The sequence below is a fragment of the Crocodylus porosus genome, unplaced genomic scaffold (genome assembly GCF_001723895.1).
Source record: "Crocodylus porosus isolate Cpor-Errol unplaced genomic scaffold, CroPor_comp1, whole genome shotgun sequence".
Lineage (NCBI taxonomy): Eukaryota > Metazoa > Chordata > Crocodylia > Crocodylidae > Crocodylus > Crocodylus porosus.
Window position 1 is genome coordinate 2,986,139 of NW_017728939.1, and position 19,212 is coordinate 3,005,350.

Below are 19,212 nucleotides of genomic sequence, written 5' to 3' on the forward strand. Positions count from 1 at the left end.
TAGCAATCAGCTTTTCATTTGTCTGTTTCCTTGCTCTAATAATTTTGTTGATGTCAAAGAGGCTGAAGCAAAGAATGAAAAGCAGAGAGAGATAAGAGGGAGTCTTGCCTGGCTGCATTTGGGAGACATGGCGGGGCCCACACACACCAGCATGTCCATTCAAGAAACGCACCAGTCACAATGTGACATTTTTCTCTCCACACTGAAGCAAGCAGGAAGAGACACAAAAAGCAAGTCTCTTCTTGTTGCCCTGCTGATAAAGGAATCAACTCTATCAACTCTTTCAGTGCAGCCTGACGAGCAAGGAGCAGGCCTTTTGGGTTCCCAGACGTTATAAGGCCTTTGGGACCTGCTACATCAAAACAGCAGCAGAGGAGCTAATACTCCTCAGCACTTAAATGGTGTTTCCCCTTCTCACATGCATGCTTAACTGATGCCTCACTGTTGTCTTGAGAACTAACTGGGAACCATCCCCTGGGGGAACAGAGGCACTGGGAGATTTCAAAGCAAATTTTCCTGTGCAGCTTCTCATTTTGTGCGCCTCATTTTTTGGTTGTCCAGTGGCAGTGGGCTGGGCTGTTACTGTCAGAGATGTTAAGATCGCACAACTCCCAGTGCCCTTTGAAGATCAGGCTCTATATGTCTATAATTAGGTATCTTGAAAAGAACACACCCAACTACTGGATCTACAGGATGCAACTAGGACTATCCAGTGAATCAGTGACAGAGACAAGATAATATCTTGGGTTATATTACTGTTTTCATCATCACTTTTATTTAATAATTATTATTTTTGCTTTCTACCTGGTACATTTTAGGTCGTATTTCCAAGGCTCAAGTAAAAGGTATACAGTATGTTAACGAGGCCTGATACATTCAAGGGGTTGTCACTAGGTTGTTGAAGTGTGCATCACACCTGGCCCCAGCAATTTTTTCCCACAGCGTTTAGCAGTGGCTTAAAGCAGAACTGTCCAACTGGCACACAAGGCCTGCAAGGGGTTAAGTTACCATGTCCAGGCTCCTGCCTGGCCACCAATCCTCAACTGCTCTGGCTGCAACAGCAGCTGGAGTCTCCTGGCTTTCCCTCCCTCCTTCAGTTTCCACTGCCTGCTCCTGCAAGGGAGGTGGTACATGGTCTGTGGGGTTGAGGGGGAGAAGAGCATGAATACAGTGCAGTAGGGGCAGGGCACAGCACAGCAGCATGTGTGGGGGGTGGGGGTGCATGAGCATAAGGTGCAGCCATGAGACAGGGGTGAGGACAAATGGTGTAGCAGGCAAGGAGAGAAGGAGGGGGCTCTCATGCAGTGAGGTGGGGGAGGAGGTGGGGCCATCAAGTAGTCTGCAGCCCAGGGCTCGCACTGGTACAGTCTGTGGGCATGCAGTCTCTGCTGGTGTGGCCCTTGGCTGCTTAGAAGCTGGACAGCCCTGGCTCAGAAAACATACCTCATACTGGGTGATGAGACCGTTGGGCTCCACTGGCTCTTCCCATTTCAGAAAGATCATGTCCTCCAAGGGAGTGAATGTGAGCGACTCTGAAGCAATGCCTCCAGGGACTAAAAAAAAAAGAAAAGACAGACGGATAGGATTCAGGGAAAGTCAAGTCTCTGCTGGTCACTCAGCTTCCCTAAAACACCTTCTGATCTCAGAAGAGTCCAAAAAAAGAGCAAAAAAACACAGATACATAATGATGCCCATTCCTCCCAAATAGAGCCCAGCCACTGCCATACAAAAGACTGTATCCAATTCAAGCGCCCAACCCCTGGAAAAGCCAAGAAATTCAGAGTTCAGGTTGTGAAGCCCTGTAGATCAATGCGCCTGATAACTGCAGGGTTTTTGGGAGCCAGGTAACTCCTTAACAAGGCATTTTTACTCAGCACAGCAAGAAGCCAGAAAGCAGCCACACACACTGTCACCCCAGATCCCCAGCTGGTGTAAGGTGCCATAGCTCTAATGCCTCTCCTAGAAGTACACCCATTTACCTCTGTTCAGGATCTGGTCCTCAGGATTCCCAAACTAAAACACTCCTCAGCCAGTAGCAAATTCTTAGCACTCATTCACTGCTTGTGCCAGAAAGCTTGCAACTAAAGTATTTTTTTTTTTTTGCAAAAATGTAGTTGGTCTAATAAAAGATATCACCTCTGCCATGAGTTCTGATTCCTTTTGCCTCTACCAATATGACTGCAACCTGGATAGCTAGGACTCGCTCAGAAACCTCTGGAGCCCAAGGGGGCTACACTGGACCTACTGACACACTTCAGCTTACCCCAAGTTCCTTGTGACAGGTGCAGGTTGGAGGTGTCAGAAGTCACTAACTCTACCATCTCCTGCCAGGCCCAGACAGAGCATGGAGCTGCCACCGGGCGGGGAGGGGAGCCTGCCCAGAGGGCCTGGGAAAGATGGACCAGGGGTTTAGGATACCAGCATGGGAGTTGGAGACCCGGGTTTTATTTTTTTTCTGCTGTGCCACAGACCCCTTGTGCAGCCATGGGCAGGTCATGGACTCTCTGTGCCCATAGTCTCCACCTGTAACACAGGCACAGCAGTACTGTCCTTGCTCACAGGGGTGCCCTGAGGCTGAATATATCAAAGGCTGTGATCTGCTAAAATGCTGCAGGGATGGGGCCGTGTACGCACCTCGACAAAAGTTACAAAGGGGCCATTGTGGTTTCAGGGTTGTTCTGGAGTTCATCATTAAACAAGGGGGGATGCGAAAGCCAAGGATCTGCTCTGACACCACTGAACACCTTTCTATTTCCTGCTTCTGAGTCAAGCCACTACCTCAGTTCATCCAAAGGTAATTAAACATTACAGCCATTGGGATCCACAAGACTGTGCTAAAGAAGGAAATATCAGACTGAAGCTCTGACAAGTGCTTCCCCAGTGCCCACTCCCAGCTGATGATCTGCTGTTCCCTGCAGAGAGGAGATAGGAAGCAGACACACTCCTCCCATACCACCTTACAGAAATGCCTTGAGCTCTGCCAACTCTCACCAGCTGGCACTTGTAGCTTTGAGAACAGCACGCAGAGTCCAGACGACTGACCTCCTTACCCAGCTTCACACCTAAGGGGCCATGAGACTTTGGGCAAATCACTTGACCCCTTAAGACTTCCACATGACCATCAGAGAAATGGGGCTAATAATCCTACGTCACAGGGCTGCTCTGGGGCACAGTTAAGGAATGTCTGTGCAGAGCTCTGGGATCCTTGGATAATGTTTCTGTCCAGACCTCTGGAAACGAACGCCATGGCACAAAGCACAGAGAGCAGCCTCTGGAAAGTAGAGACAGAGCTTTCCTTTTTCACCCATCTAGAGCACAGGGCAGATGTACTGACATGGATAAATGCTCACACCTCTCCCCCCCACCCCTCGGTCTTGCATTGGAGGTAATAAACCTCATGTCCACAGTAAGGCAAGGGAGGCAAGAGCAGAACCTGATAAAGTTTAACAGCCCAAAGAAAGAAAAAAACCATTTCCCGAATCTCCCTGCGTAATCCTGTGCATTCTGGCCTGATTGCTGCAACAGGAGCTCTCAATTCACCATAAACTGGCACTCGAACCAACCCACGGATGTTGAATCTGTTGGCTATTTCTGCTCGTATATATTTTATTGGGGCATCTTAATTGCATTCTGTTGAATCCAGTCAGCCCACCACTTTGGAAAAGCACAACGGTAAAGAGAGACACACAGGTGCTGGTTGGATTCACACGCAGAATAGTCATGACGAGCGTGCTAAGGGAGAGCACGTTTGGAATAGCCCGGCTTTGGATGCTTGCCCAAACATGGTCTGCAAAACACAACAGAGGATCTGAGGAAAGCAGGCATTTCTGCCGCACTTAGATGTTCCTACCTGGAATTAAAAGGAAGGGCGGAAATGCAGAAGGTATCAATTAAGCTCTGCAAAGGAGTAATTTGTATTACATGACCAGCTGGTCACCACTGGGCTCCCCCTTTGTGTTCTTTGCTGCACACACACAAGCACAGTGAAGGGCAGCCTGTGCTGCAAAGCGCTTACCATCTAAGAGACAAAGAGTGAAGGAGGGAAATGACTAGTCCATGGTCCTGCCGCAGAGAGGAAGTGAAGCCCGGGTGCCCTGACCGGCACTAATGCGCAAACCTGCTCTACATTCCCCAAAAGATAAAGGCTCTCGCACAGGAGGCAATAAACCGCATGTCCTTGTAGGCGAGGGAGGCAAGAGCCACATTAGAGACTGAGACTAGAGCCTGGGGAAGGGGCAGGTTCTCCTTATCCATGCCTCTCTGCCCCACCTGTGATGAGATCACGCCAAATCCCTACTGAGGTCCAGGCCTCACTTGCTCCAGCAGTCGCTGCTGCATGTCAGATTTACTGAGATGCCATCCAGTCGGCCAAAAGCTGCTATTCGTGGGACTGGGGTGGACTATGGCCTTAGAGATAACAGTAAGTGCTGCCCAGTACTGACTTTTCAGCTCTGTCTACTCTCCTCAGGTATGCTGGGCTCAGCTCCCTCTACCTCCCTGGTTCCCTAATGCTGGTGGTCTCACGCTCTTCAGTGCTCTCAACTAGAAAGGCTACACAGCGCAGCTGAGATGCACCTTCATATCCCCTGCTCTTGGGATGTTGCTCCTACCTGGTTGAGAGGCAGGCAAAGCATGCTGCAAACCAAGTCACTCGGGGCCGGCCCTGTAACCAGCCTAACCAGCCCCAGACTTACTCCCTGGGTCTGCCTGGGACACATTTAACAAGGTCCCCTTCCCATCTCCAAAACCTGCCCCTCCTCCCTTGGTGCTCTGTGCTTCACTTGAACAGAGAACATCCTCTCACCCCACCCCACAACCCCCTCATCCAGCACCAAAATATCCAGCTCTGAATAGGCCTCAGGCCAGAATGCCTCATCATTTTTACAACAGCGTTGACTCAAACACACAGCAAGGCAAAACAGACACCGACCCAGGCTCTGGAGTGATCCGCAGTAGCAATGACAGAGCGTGGCCCCCTCCCAGCAACAGAAGCATCAGACGGTGCAACAAGCAGAAGAGAGACCGGCCCCTTTCACCTCGAGGTGGAGGGAAGCTGGCTACGGATCTCAACAGGAGCAGTTAGGCAAGTGCTGAAAATCCTGTCCCTACATAACATTCACACTATAAACCAGGGACTTAAGCTTCCTGGTGACCCGACTGCTGCACCCTCCCATCCTGCCAGGGCAGACAATCCCACTTAAGCTATTGTTGGAAGGGACCTTTTCAGTTAGAGCCCTCACCAAGTCATCTTCAGAGACTGAACCTGTGGATCTGAAAGCCACAAGCCTCTACAGGTGGAGCTAAACCGACAGACAGTTGCCTAAAACCAGCCGTGGACTCACAACGTTGTCTGCAGGAGCCAGCCACTAGAGGATGACAGAGCCCCGTGGTCTTAGCGTGGGTTACGTGTCTGTTCCACAAAGTGACAGCCCCCTTCACTCTCACAAGCCTGGAGACTGTGCTGAGTGCTGCCCTGATGCTTACTATAAAAGCCCTGTGTAGCGTCTAATCTGCAAACAATCTGGCAGGTTCGGTGTGGCAGAGCCATTCCCGCCAATTAACAACAACAATAATAATAATAACCACAAAACAATAACAACAGTTGAAGACACTAGGATCAATATGCACTCACTGAGCGTGCAGCTTTTTTCATCCCCCAACCCAAGGTTGTTATTAAGGAGGACAGAACAGGCAATTGCTTTGCAAAGATCACTATTCATGAGCAGTATCATCTGCTACAAGCTTTAATGCTTGAAAAATGCACCCTCTAATTTCAGGCAGAGGGAGCAATTATACCCACTTAAAAAAAAGCTAAACGCTATGCACAGGGGCTGAGCTGATGAAATAACAGCTAGGATGAAAAGTCCAAAGACATTATTAACAGCCATTAGCTGGGCCTTCCTGAAACTGCCTGCTTGGAAATAGGCTTTTTAGTTTTATGTGCGATACAGGCTGCATTGCAACCATTGCTATTTGTTTTGGGCTCAAACGATCTTTGTTAATTCTATAGTTTGGGATCATGGGGGATTGAGTCAAATACAAGTCTTACCCTCATGTTTCATTTTGAGTATGAAGGGCCGAGGAGGAAATGACTTCAGTCAAAAGCCCTAATGCTGCCCAGTTCAGTGCTGAATGGGCATTTTCAGGGTTTCAATACAACACTGTAACTTTTCCAAGACTCACTTAAAACTCAACTCAGGTTTGCTCAAGACAGGTTGCAAACCCTGGCTAGAGATGTGCCTTTGTAGCAAACGCAGATGACTTGCTTTCATGCACTGTTTCCTCTTTTCTCTGGGAGCGGCTTGGGCTTTGCTCAAATCCATCTATCTACAACGTCTCCAAAAGGTGCTCAGCCTGTAGCACCTTCACAAGCAGTTTGTTGCACGTGTTCAATGTTTGAGCTATTCTGATTAACTCCAAATGGACGTGAAGGTGATATGAAGTGCTCCTGGCCCTTGGCTGGATCAAGGCAATTCAGTCAGGAGCGCAGTGAGGCCATGATTCAGAAAGGAACTTGAGCATATACCTAATTTTATGCCCCCGAGTAACTGCGTTGAAATCAACAGGGTTCCGTCCAGCTGCTTAAAAATCAGGCATACGCTTAGTGCCACGATGCTTCAAGGCCCGAGAGACTGCAAAGTCAAAATGTGTTTCTCATGAATACCATTCATTTTCGTGAACATCCCTGCCAGAGAAGTCTCCAGATGGAATACCCACCACAAGCAAATGCAATAGCGGTGCGGAGGCAGGGGACGGGAATTCAGTTCCTCATTCAAATAAACAGCCGTGGACAATTTTTTTGCAGCCTTTGCTCAGATCTAATTACACGGCCATAGGAGAGGGATCGCCTGGCGCGCTGCTCCCACCATGCAAATACACAATTTCCACTTGATTTACAAGTTAATTTAATCAGAGGTGCTGTGTCCTACACATGTACACAAGACACTTATTAAATTCATGGAGCATTATGGAAACCTTTGGGGCAGAGAGAGAAAGAGATATATTTTTTCTCCTCCTGGAAACAAATGCAGAGAATTTATCTGCAAATTGAAACCATGACCAACACTATGCAAATGTTCCATTTAATTACAAGTGTTAGCAACGCACCTGATGTTTCACAGCAAAAGATGCTTCAGCACAAACTTTCCAGCACGCTCCCATTGCCCGTTAGGCAAGACATAATCCTCAGTGGCAGCCTGGAACTGATTACTACGTTGCCCTTCTATAACATCTTCTCTCTCTCTCTGAAGCTATCAAAGCATTTTAGTGACCGAACAACCCTCACCACACCCCATGAGGGGTGTTCTGAAGCACCATAAATATGCAGAGACAGACATTATTCATTATTATTTGTACTGCAGCAGTGTCTAAGAGGCCCCGAGATAATACAGGTCCCCGCTGTGCTGGGCACTTTACAGAAAGAGAAAGGGGGATATGATTGGGATTAGATTATAATGATCACTATAAGTTACTTCTCAGTGATCATGAACCAATCTAATAACAGCCAACACGTATATAAGCCTTTCTGTCCACAGAATCTGCAAGCACATTATAGGAGGTCAGCGTTGCTACTCCCCAGCATTGCTACTCCCCATTGTACAGACAGGGAAGAGACTCTCAGATAGGGGAACTGATCTGCCCCAAACCAGACAGCAGGTCACTGGTAGGGCCAGGGTAAACCCAGGTTTCTTTCCATCCAAGCCCTATCCCCAAAAGGATGCTGCCATTCAAATTAGGCCCCAATTCTACAGCAGACCTCAAATGGCCAGATGCTTCTGAACATACTCGGGTAAGCGGGGTGAAGTCAAGAAGGCCAAAGCACAATTGGAGTTGCAGCTAGCAAGGGATGTAAAGGATACCAAGAAGGGTTTCTACAAGTATGACAGTAGCAAAAGGAAGAGCAGGGAAAGTGTGGGTACTTTACTGAATGGGGGAGGCAACCTAGTGACAGAGGATACAGAAAAGGCTAAAGTGCTCAGTGCCTTTTTCACCTCAGCCTCCACAGGCAAGCTCAGCTCCCAGACTACTGCACCTGGCAGCACAGTTTGGGGAGGAGGTGAGCAGCCAACAGTGGCAAAAAAACAGGTTAGGGACTATTTAGGAAAGCTGGACACATACAAATCTATGGGGCTAGGTGGGATAAAACCGAGGGTGCTGAGGGAGCTGGTCAACATGACTGCAGAGCCACCGGCCATTATCTCTGAAAACTCATGGTGACCAGGAGAGGTCCCAGATGATTGGAAAAGGGCAAACATAGTGCCCATATTTAAGAAAAAGGGAAACTGGGGGATCCAAGGAACTACAAACCAGTCATCCTCACCTTAGCCCCTGGAAAAATCATGGAGAAGAGCCTCAAGGAATCCATTTTTAAGGAATCCATTTTTAAGCAGTTGGAGGAAAAGATGTTGATTAGGAACAGTCAGCATAGATTCACCAAGGGCAAGTCATGCCTGACCACCCTGATCACCTTCTATGATGGGATGATTGGCTCTGGGGACACAGGGAGAGCAATAGATGCAGTATACCTTGATTTTAGCAAGTCTTCTGATACAGTCTCCCACAACAGTGTCACAGGCAACCTAAAGAAGTATGGTCTGGATGAATGGACTGTAAGGTGGATAGAAAATTGACTGGAGCATCAGACTCAAAGAGTAGTAATCAATGGCTTGATGTCTACTTGGCAGCCGGTATCAAGTGGAGTGCCCCAGGGGTCAGTCCCGGGTGCCAGTTTTGTTCGATGTCTTCATTATGACCTGGAAGATGGCATAGCGTGCACCCTCAGCAAGTCTGCAGATGACACCAAGCTGGGGGGAGCGATAGATACGCTGGAGGGTAGGGAAAGGATTCGGAGTGACCTAGATAAATTGGATGATTAGGCCAAAAGAAATCTTATGAGGTTCAACAAGGACAAGTGCAAAGTCCTGTAATTGGGATGGAGCAATCCCATGCACCAGTACAGATTTGGGGCTGACTGGCTGGGCAGCAGCTCTGCAGACAAGGACCTGGGGGTTACAGTGGACAATAAGCTGAATATGAGCCAGCAGTGTGCCCTTGTTGCCAAGAAGGCTAATGGCATCTTGGGCTGCATTGGCAGGTATGTTGCCAGTAAGTCAAAGGAAGTGATTATCCCCCTCTATTCAACACTGGTGAGGCCACATCTGGAGTACTGTGTTCAGTTTTGGGCCCCTATTAGGGAAAGGATGTGGACAAATTGAAGAGAGTACAGCAGAGGGCAACAAAAATGGTGAGGGGGTTGGGGGCCACGACTTCTGAGGAGAGGCTGAAGAAACTGGGCTTATTTAGTCTAGAGAAGAGAAGACTGAGGGGGGATTTAATAGCAGCCTTCAACTACCTGAAAGGAGGTTCCGAAGAGGATGGAGCCGGACTGTTCTCAGTGGTGGCAGATGACAGAACAAGGAGCAATGGTCTCAAGTTGCAGCAAGGGAAGTTTAGGTTAGATATTAGGAAGAATTTTCTCACTAGAAGGGTAGTGAAGCACTGGAACAGGCTACCCAGAGAGGTGGTGCAATCTCCATCCATGGAGGTTTTTAAGACCCAGCTAGACAAAGCCTTGGCTGGGATGATCTAGCTGGGGCTGGTCCTGCTTTGAGCAGGGGGTTGGACTAGATGACCTCCTGAGGTCCCTTCCAACCCTCATTTTCTATGATTCTAATGTGGGGGGTGGGCTCCAGAAGGGCAGTATCAACTCTGAGTCTGGAAGCAGACTTGAGCACAGCACACATCTCCCTTGCTGGTACACTCACTTTTGGCTGCTCAGAAACAGCAGCATGTGTGCACCCACAAGCATGCGTTGAAACATAAACCAGAGCAGAAAACTTAAAAGAAAACAATCCCAGTCTTACCAGCCCCCACGGCACCGGGGCTACCCAAGAGCTCTGCAAGTTCATACATTCGCATTACATGAATAGCAAGGCTGTCCAGAGTTGACGCAGTGCTGACAAGACGTTTTGGAAGGGATAGAATATCTCACGCTTCAGGGCTCACCCCCGATGCTCTGCCTAGAGGCTTGCCTCTGCTCCCCCAGGGCAACTTTCACAGACAAGAGGCCGGAGCAGCCGGAGCCTGGGTCTCATCCCATCTGGTCATGCCTATGCTCTGCAAAGCAACAGGATTTGCCACGATCCAGTCCCGACGTGAATTAGCAGAGAGAACAAGCACGGGGTAAGGGCCGACTCCCTGATGCCTCCAATAAACAAGTTCACTCTCCCTGTAATGGGAGCTCTAGGATAAAGCTGCCCTTTTCTCGCCATCCCATGGTGCCTGCCTTTGATTGCCTGCAAGTCGTATCAGCAGCCGAGCAGCGGCTGATAGAAGCCTTGTTTCTGGCACGAATTGAAAGTGCCTGTTTTTCTTTAATATTTCTCTGAAGCCTGGCAGTGGATTTTTAGTGCTAACAAAGAAGGAATGCTGATAGCCCCGGCTCAGTCCTCCTCCCACAGCTCCGCCATCACTCCTCCTTTCTGATATGCAGTGCTCTCTGATAGATCATCCCGAGCTATCATCCCAGGGCTTGGCTAATGCACCTCAGTCCCAACCTGCAACACCCCCCTGCTACTCCAGTCCAGAGCCCACACCCAGTTTTGCTGATACCCCTCAATCTCTTATCCACCCAGCTATTCTGGGTTGGGGACCTCCCCACAGCTCTGCTCATGCCCCTCAGTCCTGCCCTGTACCCCGTCACCGTTCCAGCCCTGGCCTACTGTTCAGAGCCTACTGAATTAGTGTCGCTACTTTGCAAGCCAGATAAATCAAACAGCCACCTAGAACAATGCGGCTTGCGACTATAAAAACAAAAAGGAGAAGGAAGAAAGGAAACCTCATTTCACATGTGAGACAAGTCTGATTTTGAACTCAAGTCTCCAGAGGCAAAAAGCATTCAGTTCTACCCTGCTGCTTAGGCACTGAGTTAGTAATGTGCAACTATTACTGCTGCTGACATTTTGTATAAACATCTGAACACAGCAGTTTAAGTGAACTCTAGTGATTTCTTCACTAATGTGTACAGAACACCTCAGCATGTAGAAAAAGTGTGTGTGTTATGGGGGGTTTTATTCTTCTACTGCTCATATCTTTAAGAGGTTTTCATTCTACGGTAATAGAGGGGGGATTTATGCTTTTGTTGTGCCAAAACTGAATTCTTTAAAGAGGCTTCTTTTTTTCTCCTTAAACGTTTATTTTAAATAAAGCAACACACATGCCCGACTGTGACTGTTCCTAAGTAGAGAATGATTTGCTCTCCTCAGTAGTTTACCACTTTACACAACTATTTTATGTTTCTGTGGCAAAAAAATGTTCCTAGTCCTTCTGGTTCACACTAGCTGTAGGGAAGTGTTTACACACGTAAAAGCATATCTGTGAATATATGCATGTAAGCGTGCGTGCGCCACATACATATATACATGTGATCATGGATTGAGAGGTGTGTAGATGCATTCACATGCAAAGAGTGCATGTGTGTATGAACGAGTGCACTTATGCATAGCCTTATGTGTCTGAAGGTGGGGGCATTTTGTGTATGTAGATGCGCACATCTGTGTGTTTGAGCATATGTGCAAGAATCAATAAAAGCTCCAATTGATGCTGCTGCTATTGCCTTGTTTCAGCAATTCCTCTAAAGACCACCAAAGCTAGGTCCCCTCCCGTTCTGTAGACAGGATCCAGTATTTCCAGGCTTTGCATGGTAGTAGATTCCCACAACCCTCATGCTGACACTTGAACAACAGTTTGAGGATCAACAAACCAGTGCTCCCTGCTGCTCGCCTCCCAAGCACACACAGAGAAGAGAACAGGAAGAAAGGAGTCTTGAATCAATACCACTCAAGTCTTGGATCTTGGGGACAGTGTGTGCAGAAATGAAAGCATCCCCTTCTGCATCTAGCCCTAGGAATCCTCCTATATGCCTTGAGAAGCGCTCTGGCCACCAGCGCCCCGCCTGCTAATGAGCCGTTCCATCTCATAATGGAGACGCTTCATCACTTAATGTCCTGGAATAACCTCCGCAGGGACAGAACAGAGAGGTGCTGCCGTTTCCCCGCCTTTGTCGTTGATATCTGCGTGAAGAGGATATACTGGAAGGTTGTGGGGGCCTGCCTTGCACCACCTTTGCCTGCCAAAAAGGTACTGTAGCTTGCCCCTGATGTACAGCCAGTTTCATGGTAAAACAGGAACCGAATGGGAGGTGGAAGTTAGAGGACTCCTGTGCGCAGAGGAAAAGCTGTCAGCAATTGGAAAGGAACTGCTTCCTTTCCTTCCAGTTGCCCTGACCATGCTAGATCTAGATGCTGTATTTGCCAACCCAGGACATATTTAGGAAAATGAGGTGGCCAAATGCATTTTGGACAGAGTAACTACTGACCCAACCTGCACTGGAACCATTGCAGAAGCTGGAAGACATTTGGCCTTCACTTTATATATGAAAGAAACATCTAAATCAGTGGCTTGCAGCCTTTTGGACTCAAGGCAACCCTCACTGGACTCAAAGCCCCCTCAACATAACTTTTATGAATTGCGTGGCACCCAATTAAAAAAATTAATGTATATATTACAATGCTTACCTCCATGCAAAGGGGCTGGATAGTGAGGGTGGGAGATCAGCCAGGCAGGGACAAGTCTGAGCCTGCACTCATCTGCTTAACTCCTCACGTCATGGCACCCTTCTAATGATTTTGTGGCACCTCAGGGTACCATGGCACCCAGGTTGAGAATCACCGGTCTAAACCAACACCCGAGATCCAAACAGTCCCAGGTTCAGGTCCAAATCCAAATCATACAGCTGGGTCCTCCACACAGACTCTCAGCAACCTATGACTTTTAAGTACTACTTTGTATCAGGAATAGCTTCACTGGTTAGTGGCAGTAGTAGGATATAATCTTCCAGTGGCTAGTCATTGGGGATGGCAATGCGCAAGTCACTAGCATATTAAAATGAAACTTTGCTTCTCTGAAGGTCCCAATGCCAGTCCTTAGTACACACTTGCATTACCACAGAAATGCAGCTACCTTTGGGCACAGAAGGTAAAAACCAAGTCAAACAGAGCAAGATGCACAGGAGCAAGAGGAAGGCAAATGTTGATTAAGGAAAATAGGACAAAATAGCTACTCATAAAAATGCAAACAGATCTGTACTATCCCTGAAGAGCACGGAGGATCCTGAGTTTTTAAGGTCTTGCCCAAAAAATGCACCTCCAGTGAACTACCTAGAATTCAGCAACTGCTGAGGGATGGAGATACTCAACCAGAAGTCTCAGTATTCATTCAGCTGGATTTGAAAGTCTCCCATTGGCTTGAGTAGCAATTACTCATATTCCCTGGCCAGGCAGTAGGGTCAAATAGATTCCAGCCTCTCATTCCAATGTACCCGGACAGGCCAAAAATCAATGGCTACGTGATTCAGGCAATGTCCCTGTCCACTCTTAACTCTCTGGACAAATTGCAAGAAACATGGTTGCCTCGTATCCAGACAAGAGGTTATCCAGTCAAAACCTGCCTTTACGTTTCCAGCCCTCCAATGTCCTGGAACCGTGGCTGTCTCTGTGCATGCATGGGAAAAGCTGGGCAGCTGCCCACATTGGCTTGGCAACTGGTGTCAGGAGTGGGGTTTTTCTCAGCCCTGGCAATGAAAGGAGACAACCATTTTTTATTCAAAAGAGCTCTACCAGGGGAATGGCCTTCCCAACCCTTTTCCAACTGAGTTTCCAACCTTTTTTTTTTTCCTAAATCCCCTCTTTGTTCTTTTCCACTATGTACCTAGCAATTTCTTTTCCGATGACTCATCTAGGAACATCCAGCTTTCTGCAGCAATACACAAACAGACTATGCAAATCAAGTTTGCTTGCTTCATGTCAAAAAAGACAAAATAAAACACAATCAAGGGTCCTATTATTCATGAATTTTCACTATTTTCATTAATTGCACAGACAGTTGCTCATTAAAGACTTCCCATATATTTTTTAATAAGAACCTTATGTTGGTCTCAGACTCAAAGGACTGGACAGCTACGCAAGGCAAGAATTTAAACTAATTCTCTCCAGTTTCCGTTTTTAAAACTTTACATGATGGAGCTATTTGGAAATTAGCTTTGTGAGAAGCATCAAGGGATTCCATGTTTATTGCATCTCAGTCTCTCCAGAGCCTATGTGCCCAGTTTACAGTATTATTATTTTGCTTCTAATTATTCACCTCATGATCATGACTAGAGGCTATAATAGTCCCATGGAGGTATATACTGGGCAGGTACATAGTAAGAGAAGCCCCCTTTATCTAAGAGCTTGCAGTCCAAAAAGACAGAAGGAAACAGGAAGGTCCCACAGCAGACCAGAGTGGAATCCAAATCTCCTGAGTTCTGGTGCGCTGCTCTGCCTCCATGTTCTTCATGTATTTTTTTTTCTTTTTGTTTGTTAAAGAAAAGCTGCTAGGTGTGCAACCTCCACCACACTGGACAAATACCTTCTCATGCATCATCCCCAGCAAGGGCAATTCTGCAGGCTGAACTAGGCTCTCAAGCACACCTGTACCACTCCGCCAAAAAACCGGGCCAAATTCATCCCACTAAAACCAGTGCAGTTACAGGAGGAAGGAATTTGGTCCCCTGCCTGCACTGCTGACCCTGGACTTCACCACTCAGATGATGATGCCTGGCCAGATCAGAATCCAGCTCACCCTCCCGGAGCTTTGGCAGGCTCTGAGCGGCTCCCAAGAGGAAAAGGCACTGAAGACTTTGATTAGTCACTGCGGGTTAAATCCGCAAAGGGGATTTGATTTAGGTACGTGGCTGCTGTTGCAGAATCCTCTGCCCTGAGCTATGTGCTGATACACCCTCCTACCCTGTGCATGTGAGAATTGGATGCTTTGACAAAGATTCATGGTAGCCAGCTCAGTGTGTGGGTGCAGACAACCAATATATCCAATAGGAAACACTGGGGATAGGGGAATGTCTTAAGTCCAGCCTCTCTTCAGGATTTAGGCACTGGACTCAGGGTTATAAGGAGGCATCTACATCTAGGCATATGTTTTGAGCAGCACCATGTTGGACCAAGGCAACCAAAACGGACTTAAGCACCTAACTCCTTTCATGGATTTAGTCCTATAGGCTGCTTGTACATGTCACAGTGGTTTACTTTGGCTTAACTCTCCCTAAATTGAAGCGGTGAGTTTTTAAAAACCCCGTTTCAATTTAAACCAATGTAAACCCCTGTGAGAGCAAGCTGCCAGTGGGCTGAGCGGTCCCTGAGCTGCGGGGAGGACCTCCACAGCAGCAGCAGCACCCCCAGTGACACCTGCTTACAGGCACCCAGCCCAGGCAGTCCCCAGGGGGGCACTGCAACCACAGAGGGAAGCACCAGGCCCCCCCCCGCCACAGTGTTGTATCAGTGTCCCCGGGCTGAAAAATGGTGGTGGGGCACTTTGAACTAAAGCTCATTGAGAGTACAAGAGCACTTTTTGACACAAGCACTTTCTAGACTAGAGCTGTACTTTAAAATCACCTTCTGCTATTATTTTAAACTGGAAAAAATAGCAGTTCTTCTAAAATGGTGAAGTTGTAATGAATGTACCAGGTGAGTTTTAGTTACAAAGAAAACAAAAGAGCTTTATGCACGATCATTAGCCAATTTAGATAAACTGAATAGATCTGTAAGCGAGACAAACCCACATGTACAATTTACAATATATCCATACTCAGGGAGAATTATTGATCCCTTGAGAGGCAGAATGCGTATGTTGTATCAAGCTGAATTCAAAAGGGAAGAAAAAAGCCTAGTTAATCAATGTATAGTGAAAAACAGCTGGAGTGATTACAGTATAGCAAGAAAACAGCTGGAGCTACTGTATTACCGTACAATAAGAAAACAGCTGGAGTAATCATAGCACACTAAAACACAGCTGGAGCAATTACAGTTAAAAAATAAACCACTGGGAGTGTCAAGTTGGGTGCATCAACATCAGACAGGTTTGCACGAGGGCTTGGAGAAAGGCTCTCGAGGACTGAAGTAAGTGAAAAAAAAGTTGGTCCTCACTCTTATGTTAAACCAGAAAAACAGAGCTCTAAAGCTCTGGGTTCAAATCATTGCTCTGCCATTGAAGTTGTGACTGCATGTAAATTAAGCCCACTATTATCAGCCACACAGTCAAATCCCTAGTGATTACCAGCTTTTCCAGGTGAATTGCTAACTCTTGATGCTGAGAATTGTCTCAGAGATTAATTACCTTGTAACCTCTTGCTGTAAGCTCTTACCATTCAGCTGCAATGTTCAGCACTGATCAGCAATCAGGTCATTGCTTTGTGATTACGCTGAACTTACTCTATTCTTACTTAGTCAACTCAGTGGTACTTGGCAGGTGAACTTCAGAAGGCCCAGGATCAGAAGGGCACACAATGCCAGGATGCATCTTCTTCTAACTCCATCTGTGCTGCACTTCACCTGGGGCCTTTCCCTACACTAGTAACTCTTGAGTGCCTTGTTCACCCATGTTCCTCTAAGTCCTTTCACAGGGCTAAACAGGGCCCACCATGCTGCTGTGCTCCAGAGCAAGTCTGTGTAGTACCCACTGCTTAAACAGGAGAAACTCTCATGCACATGCATGTATAGCATGAGAACAGGCATGTCAGAGACATAGGTAGCATGATCCTTACCTTGGTAATGTGGCACTTAGCTATGGCCTCCACTTTCAGTCCTTTCTCCTTGTACCCCTTCCCAACAGCTGGCATCTAGCTAGCATTGAGCAACTGCAGAAGTAACCAGGACTGTGCAGCAAGTGCTCTCAGGAATGTCGCATGGGCTGCCCTACTGTCCCCTGCCCTACAACGTTTTTTATGTCCTGCTCTCCTGCTCTGCATCTGCACAGTACACACGGGGGGGGGTCTCATACAACAGAAACCATCATTCATGCAGTGAATGCCGGCAGCATGCTGCCAGCGAAGGTAGCGAAGTAGCCCTTTCAGACATCTGAGTTATTACGGTGTGTGTGGGAGATGGTAATTGGGTAGCGAGAAGGGAGTTGGTATATTATAAGCATAATGAGTCATTAGTGGAAGTTACCTTCCGCAGACTCTCCTGGGACAGTACATCTCCTGTGGCTGGCACCTGAAATACTGTACCAGTTCCACTTCATTAGAACACAGTTGTCTTGTATTTCATGTTACATTATCTAGATCTTCAGAGCTCAAAATTAACTTTGTAGAGCCAAGCTGTCCTGCTAATCCCTGCCCAGTGCAGCATGCAAGAGAAGGAAAACGTATGCTGGATGTCAGCAGAGGCTTCCTGATCTATTAAGCTGGGTCACAGGGAAGTGGCAGAAACCCAGCCATGTGGGGCATTTAAAAGCAGACCAGGCAAAGCACTGGAGAATACAGTGCAGAAACCTAGGGAGAAGCCCTGACCATATTAAAGTCATTGGTAAAACAGGATTACATTGCTCCTTTCTTCCAGTAGTCAGAGGTTTGGGGATGTTCAACATCAGGGTTATCCAACTTCTGAGTGGTCACAGACCACAACATGTACAAGAATGGTGGCATACAGCTGGAAGCGGGAGGAAGAGCCTGGAGACCACGGCAGCCTGGGGAAGAGGATGGTGGCAGTAGTAGGAGCAGGCAAGATGACAGTCAGTGGGAGAGGTGCCCAGATCCACGGGGGTAAGCAAAGGGAGCAGAGGAAAGGCATGGGAGCCTGCACAATGCCAGTTAGACAGCCCTGATCTACATCACGGAAACTCAGTGTAGCCCTCAACCATGCTGCTAAATAGGACAGAGGTCCCAGCTCGATCCTGGCTGTATGGGGGCCAGGAAGCAGAGATTCTACCATGGGACAGCTTGACTGCTACTGGTTACAACCACCTGCTGCGAGTGGGAAGTTTGTCTAATGTTCACTATAACTCAGCACGCTCCAGAAAAGCCCTGATGCGGAAATGAGGACTTCTCGGGAGGCCAAGAATAATTATGTCAAACACATAAGGCAAGGCTATCCAGGGGCACAGGTAAGTCCAGAACTCCGGTACAGTCTGTTGTTTTGAGCCAGAGGCTTTGCAAAGAGGGTTTGGTCGTCCGTCAGGTTGCAACATGCTTTGTGGACAACCACTACCCAAGCCATAGCTCTGTGCTGCCCCGAGGGAGCAGGAGGGGAAAAGGCTGCTTTGTCGTAAGCTTTGAGCAGCAGAGTGGGCGTGTTTCACGTCCCCATGTGTTGCAAATAACACTGCTAAAAAAAAAACAAAAAACTGAGCTACAGGAGAGTAGGAGCAGTCTTAGCATGGTTCACTCAGTCAGGTCTCTGGTGATCCAGATCAGCAAAACCTGAGGAACTTGTTATAAGTGCTCTGAGGAAGGGGTGGGAAGACGGGAAGAACAGATACCACCTCCACGCATGCCTCCCACTGGGTGATTAATGGCACCTTTTTGTCAGAAGCGACCTGCTTTCTTGGAAGTGTGGTTGTGACGGATGCTGGATAAACAGCGTGGTGAACCTCAGGGTCATGTCTGGCTTGGGACAGGGCCAGGAATGACAGGAGAGAAACTGCACAGATGCTTTGAGGGAAAACAGATAACAAACAGCCCAGGCCTGCTGCTCTCTCATCAACATGCACGTGTCGTCCAGAGAAGAGTGGGGCGCTCATTCAGATGGTGCAAAACTGCACGTACGTGCACTTATTCCAGGCAGAAATAAATCGGGAGACTAAACAAAGCCAATATCAGAGGCAGGTTGACCTCTGGCTCTTTATCGCTGTTAATAACTACTTCACAGAGGCATTGCAAGGCTTAATTAATCACTGCTTAAGATCCTCAGATGAAAGACACTACCTAAGTGCAAGGTATTAATTATTTTAATTATTATTGTTGTTATAAGGCTTTGATTCCGTAACAACAGAGATGAACAAAGAACGGGAACATCTTTTGCTGAGGAAAATTCTAGTTGACAAAGGTAAATGCTACAAAAATAGAAATCCCACTGGAGAACTTAAAACTGCTGCCTGGCACATGAGTTCAGGGAGGGTGGGAATCTAGGGAAGGATGGAGGTCTCAGCCCTGCCAGTCTATGACAGCCATAGAGAAACTAGTTATGTTCCTACACAAGTAAGGACAGAAGCTAATCCTAAATCAGGTTAAGTACTAGATAAAGCCCTCTGCTCTGATCTCTGAGGCTCCTGTGCTCTGCATGCAGCTGCCTTACCTGAAAGTAAGCCAAGCCAAAAGAACTAGGA

The 19,212-nt window shown here is 47.5% G+C and overlaps 1 protein-coding gene across 3 annotated transcripts in view; it reads right to left on the reverse strand.

Annotated features, from left to right (window-relative positions):
* The window catches only part of PTPRU (protein tyrosine phosphatase, receptor type U), a 205,984-nt gene that overhangs the window by 115,698 nt on the left and 71,074 nt on the right, over positions 1–19,212 (reverse strand). For all 3 annotated transcript variants that reach the window (XM_019547652.1, XM_019547654.1, XM_019547651.1), the window contains exon 8: positions 1,444–1,553. In XM_019547652.1, the coding sequence (XP_019403197.1) occupies positions 1,444–1,553 (110 nt within the window). The remainder of the gene's footprint in view (positions 1–1,443; positions 1,554–19,212) is intronic.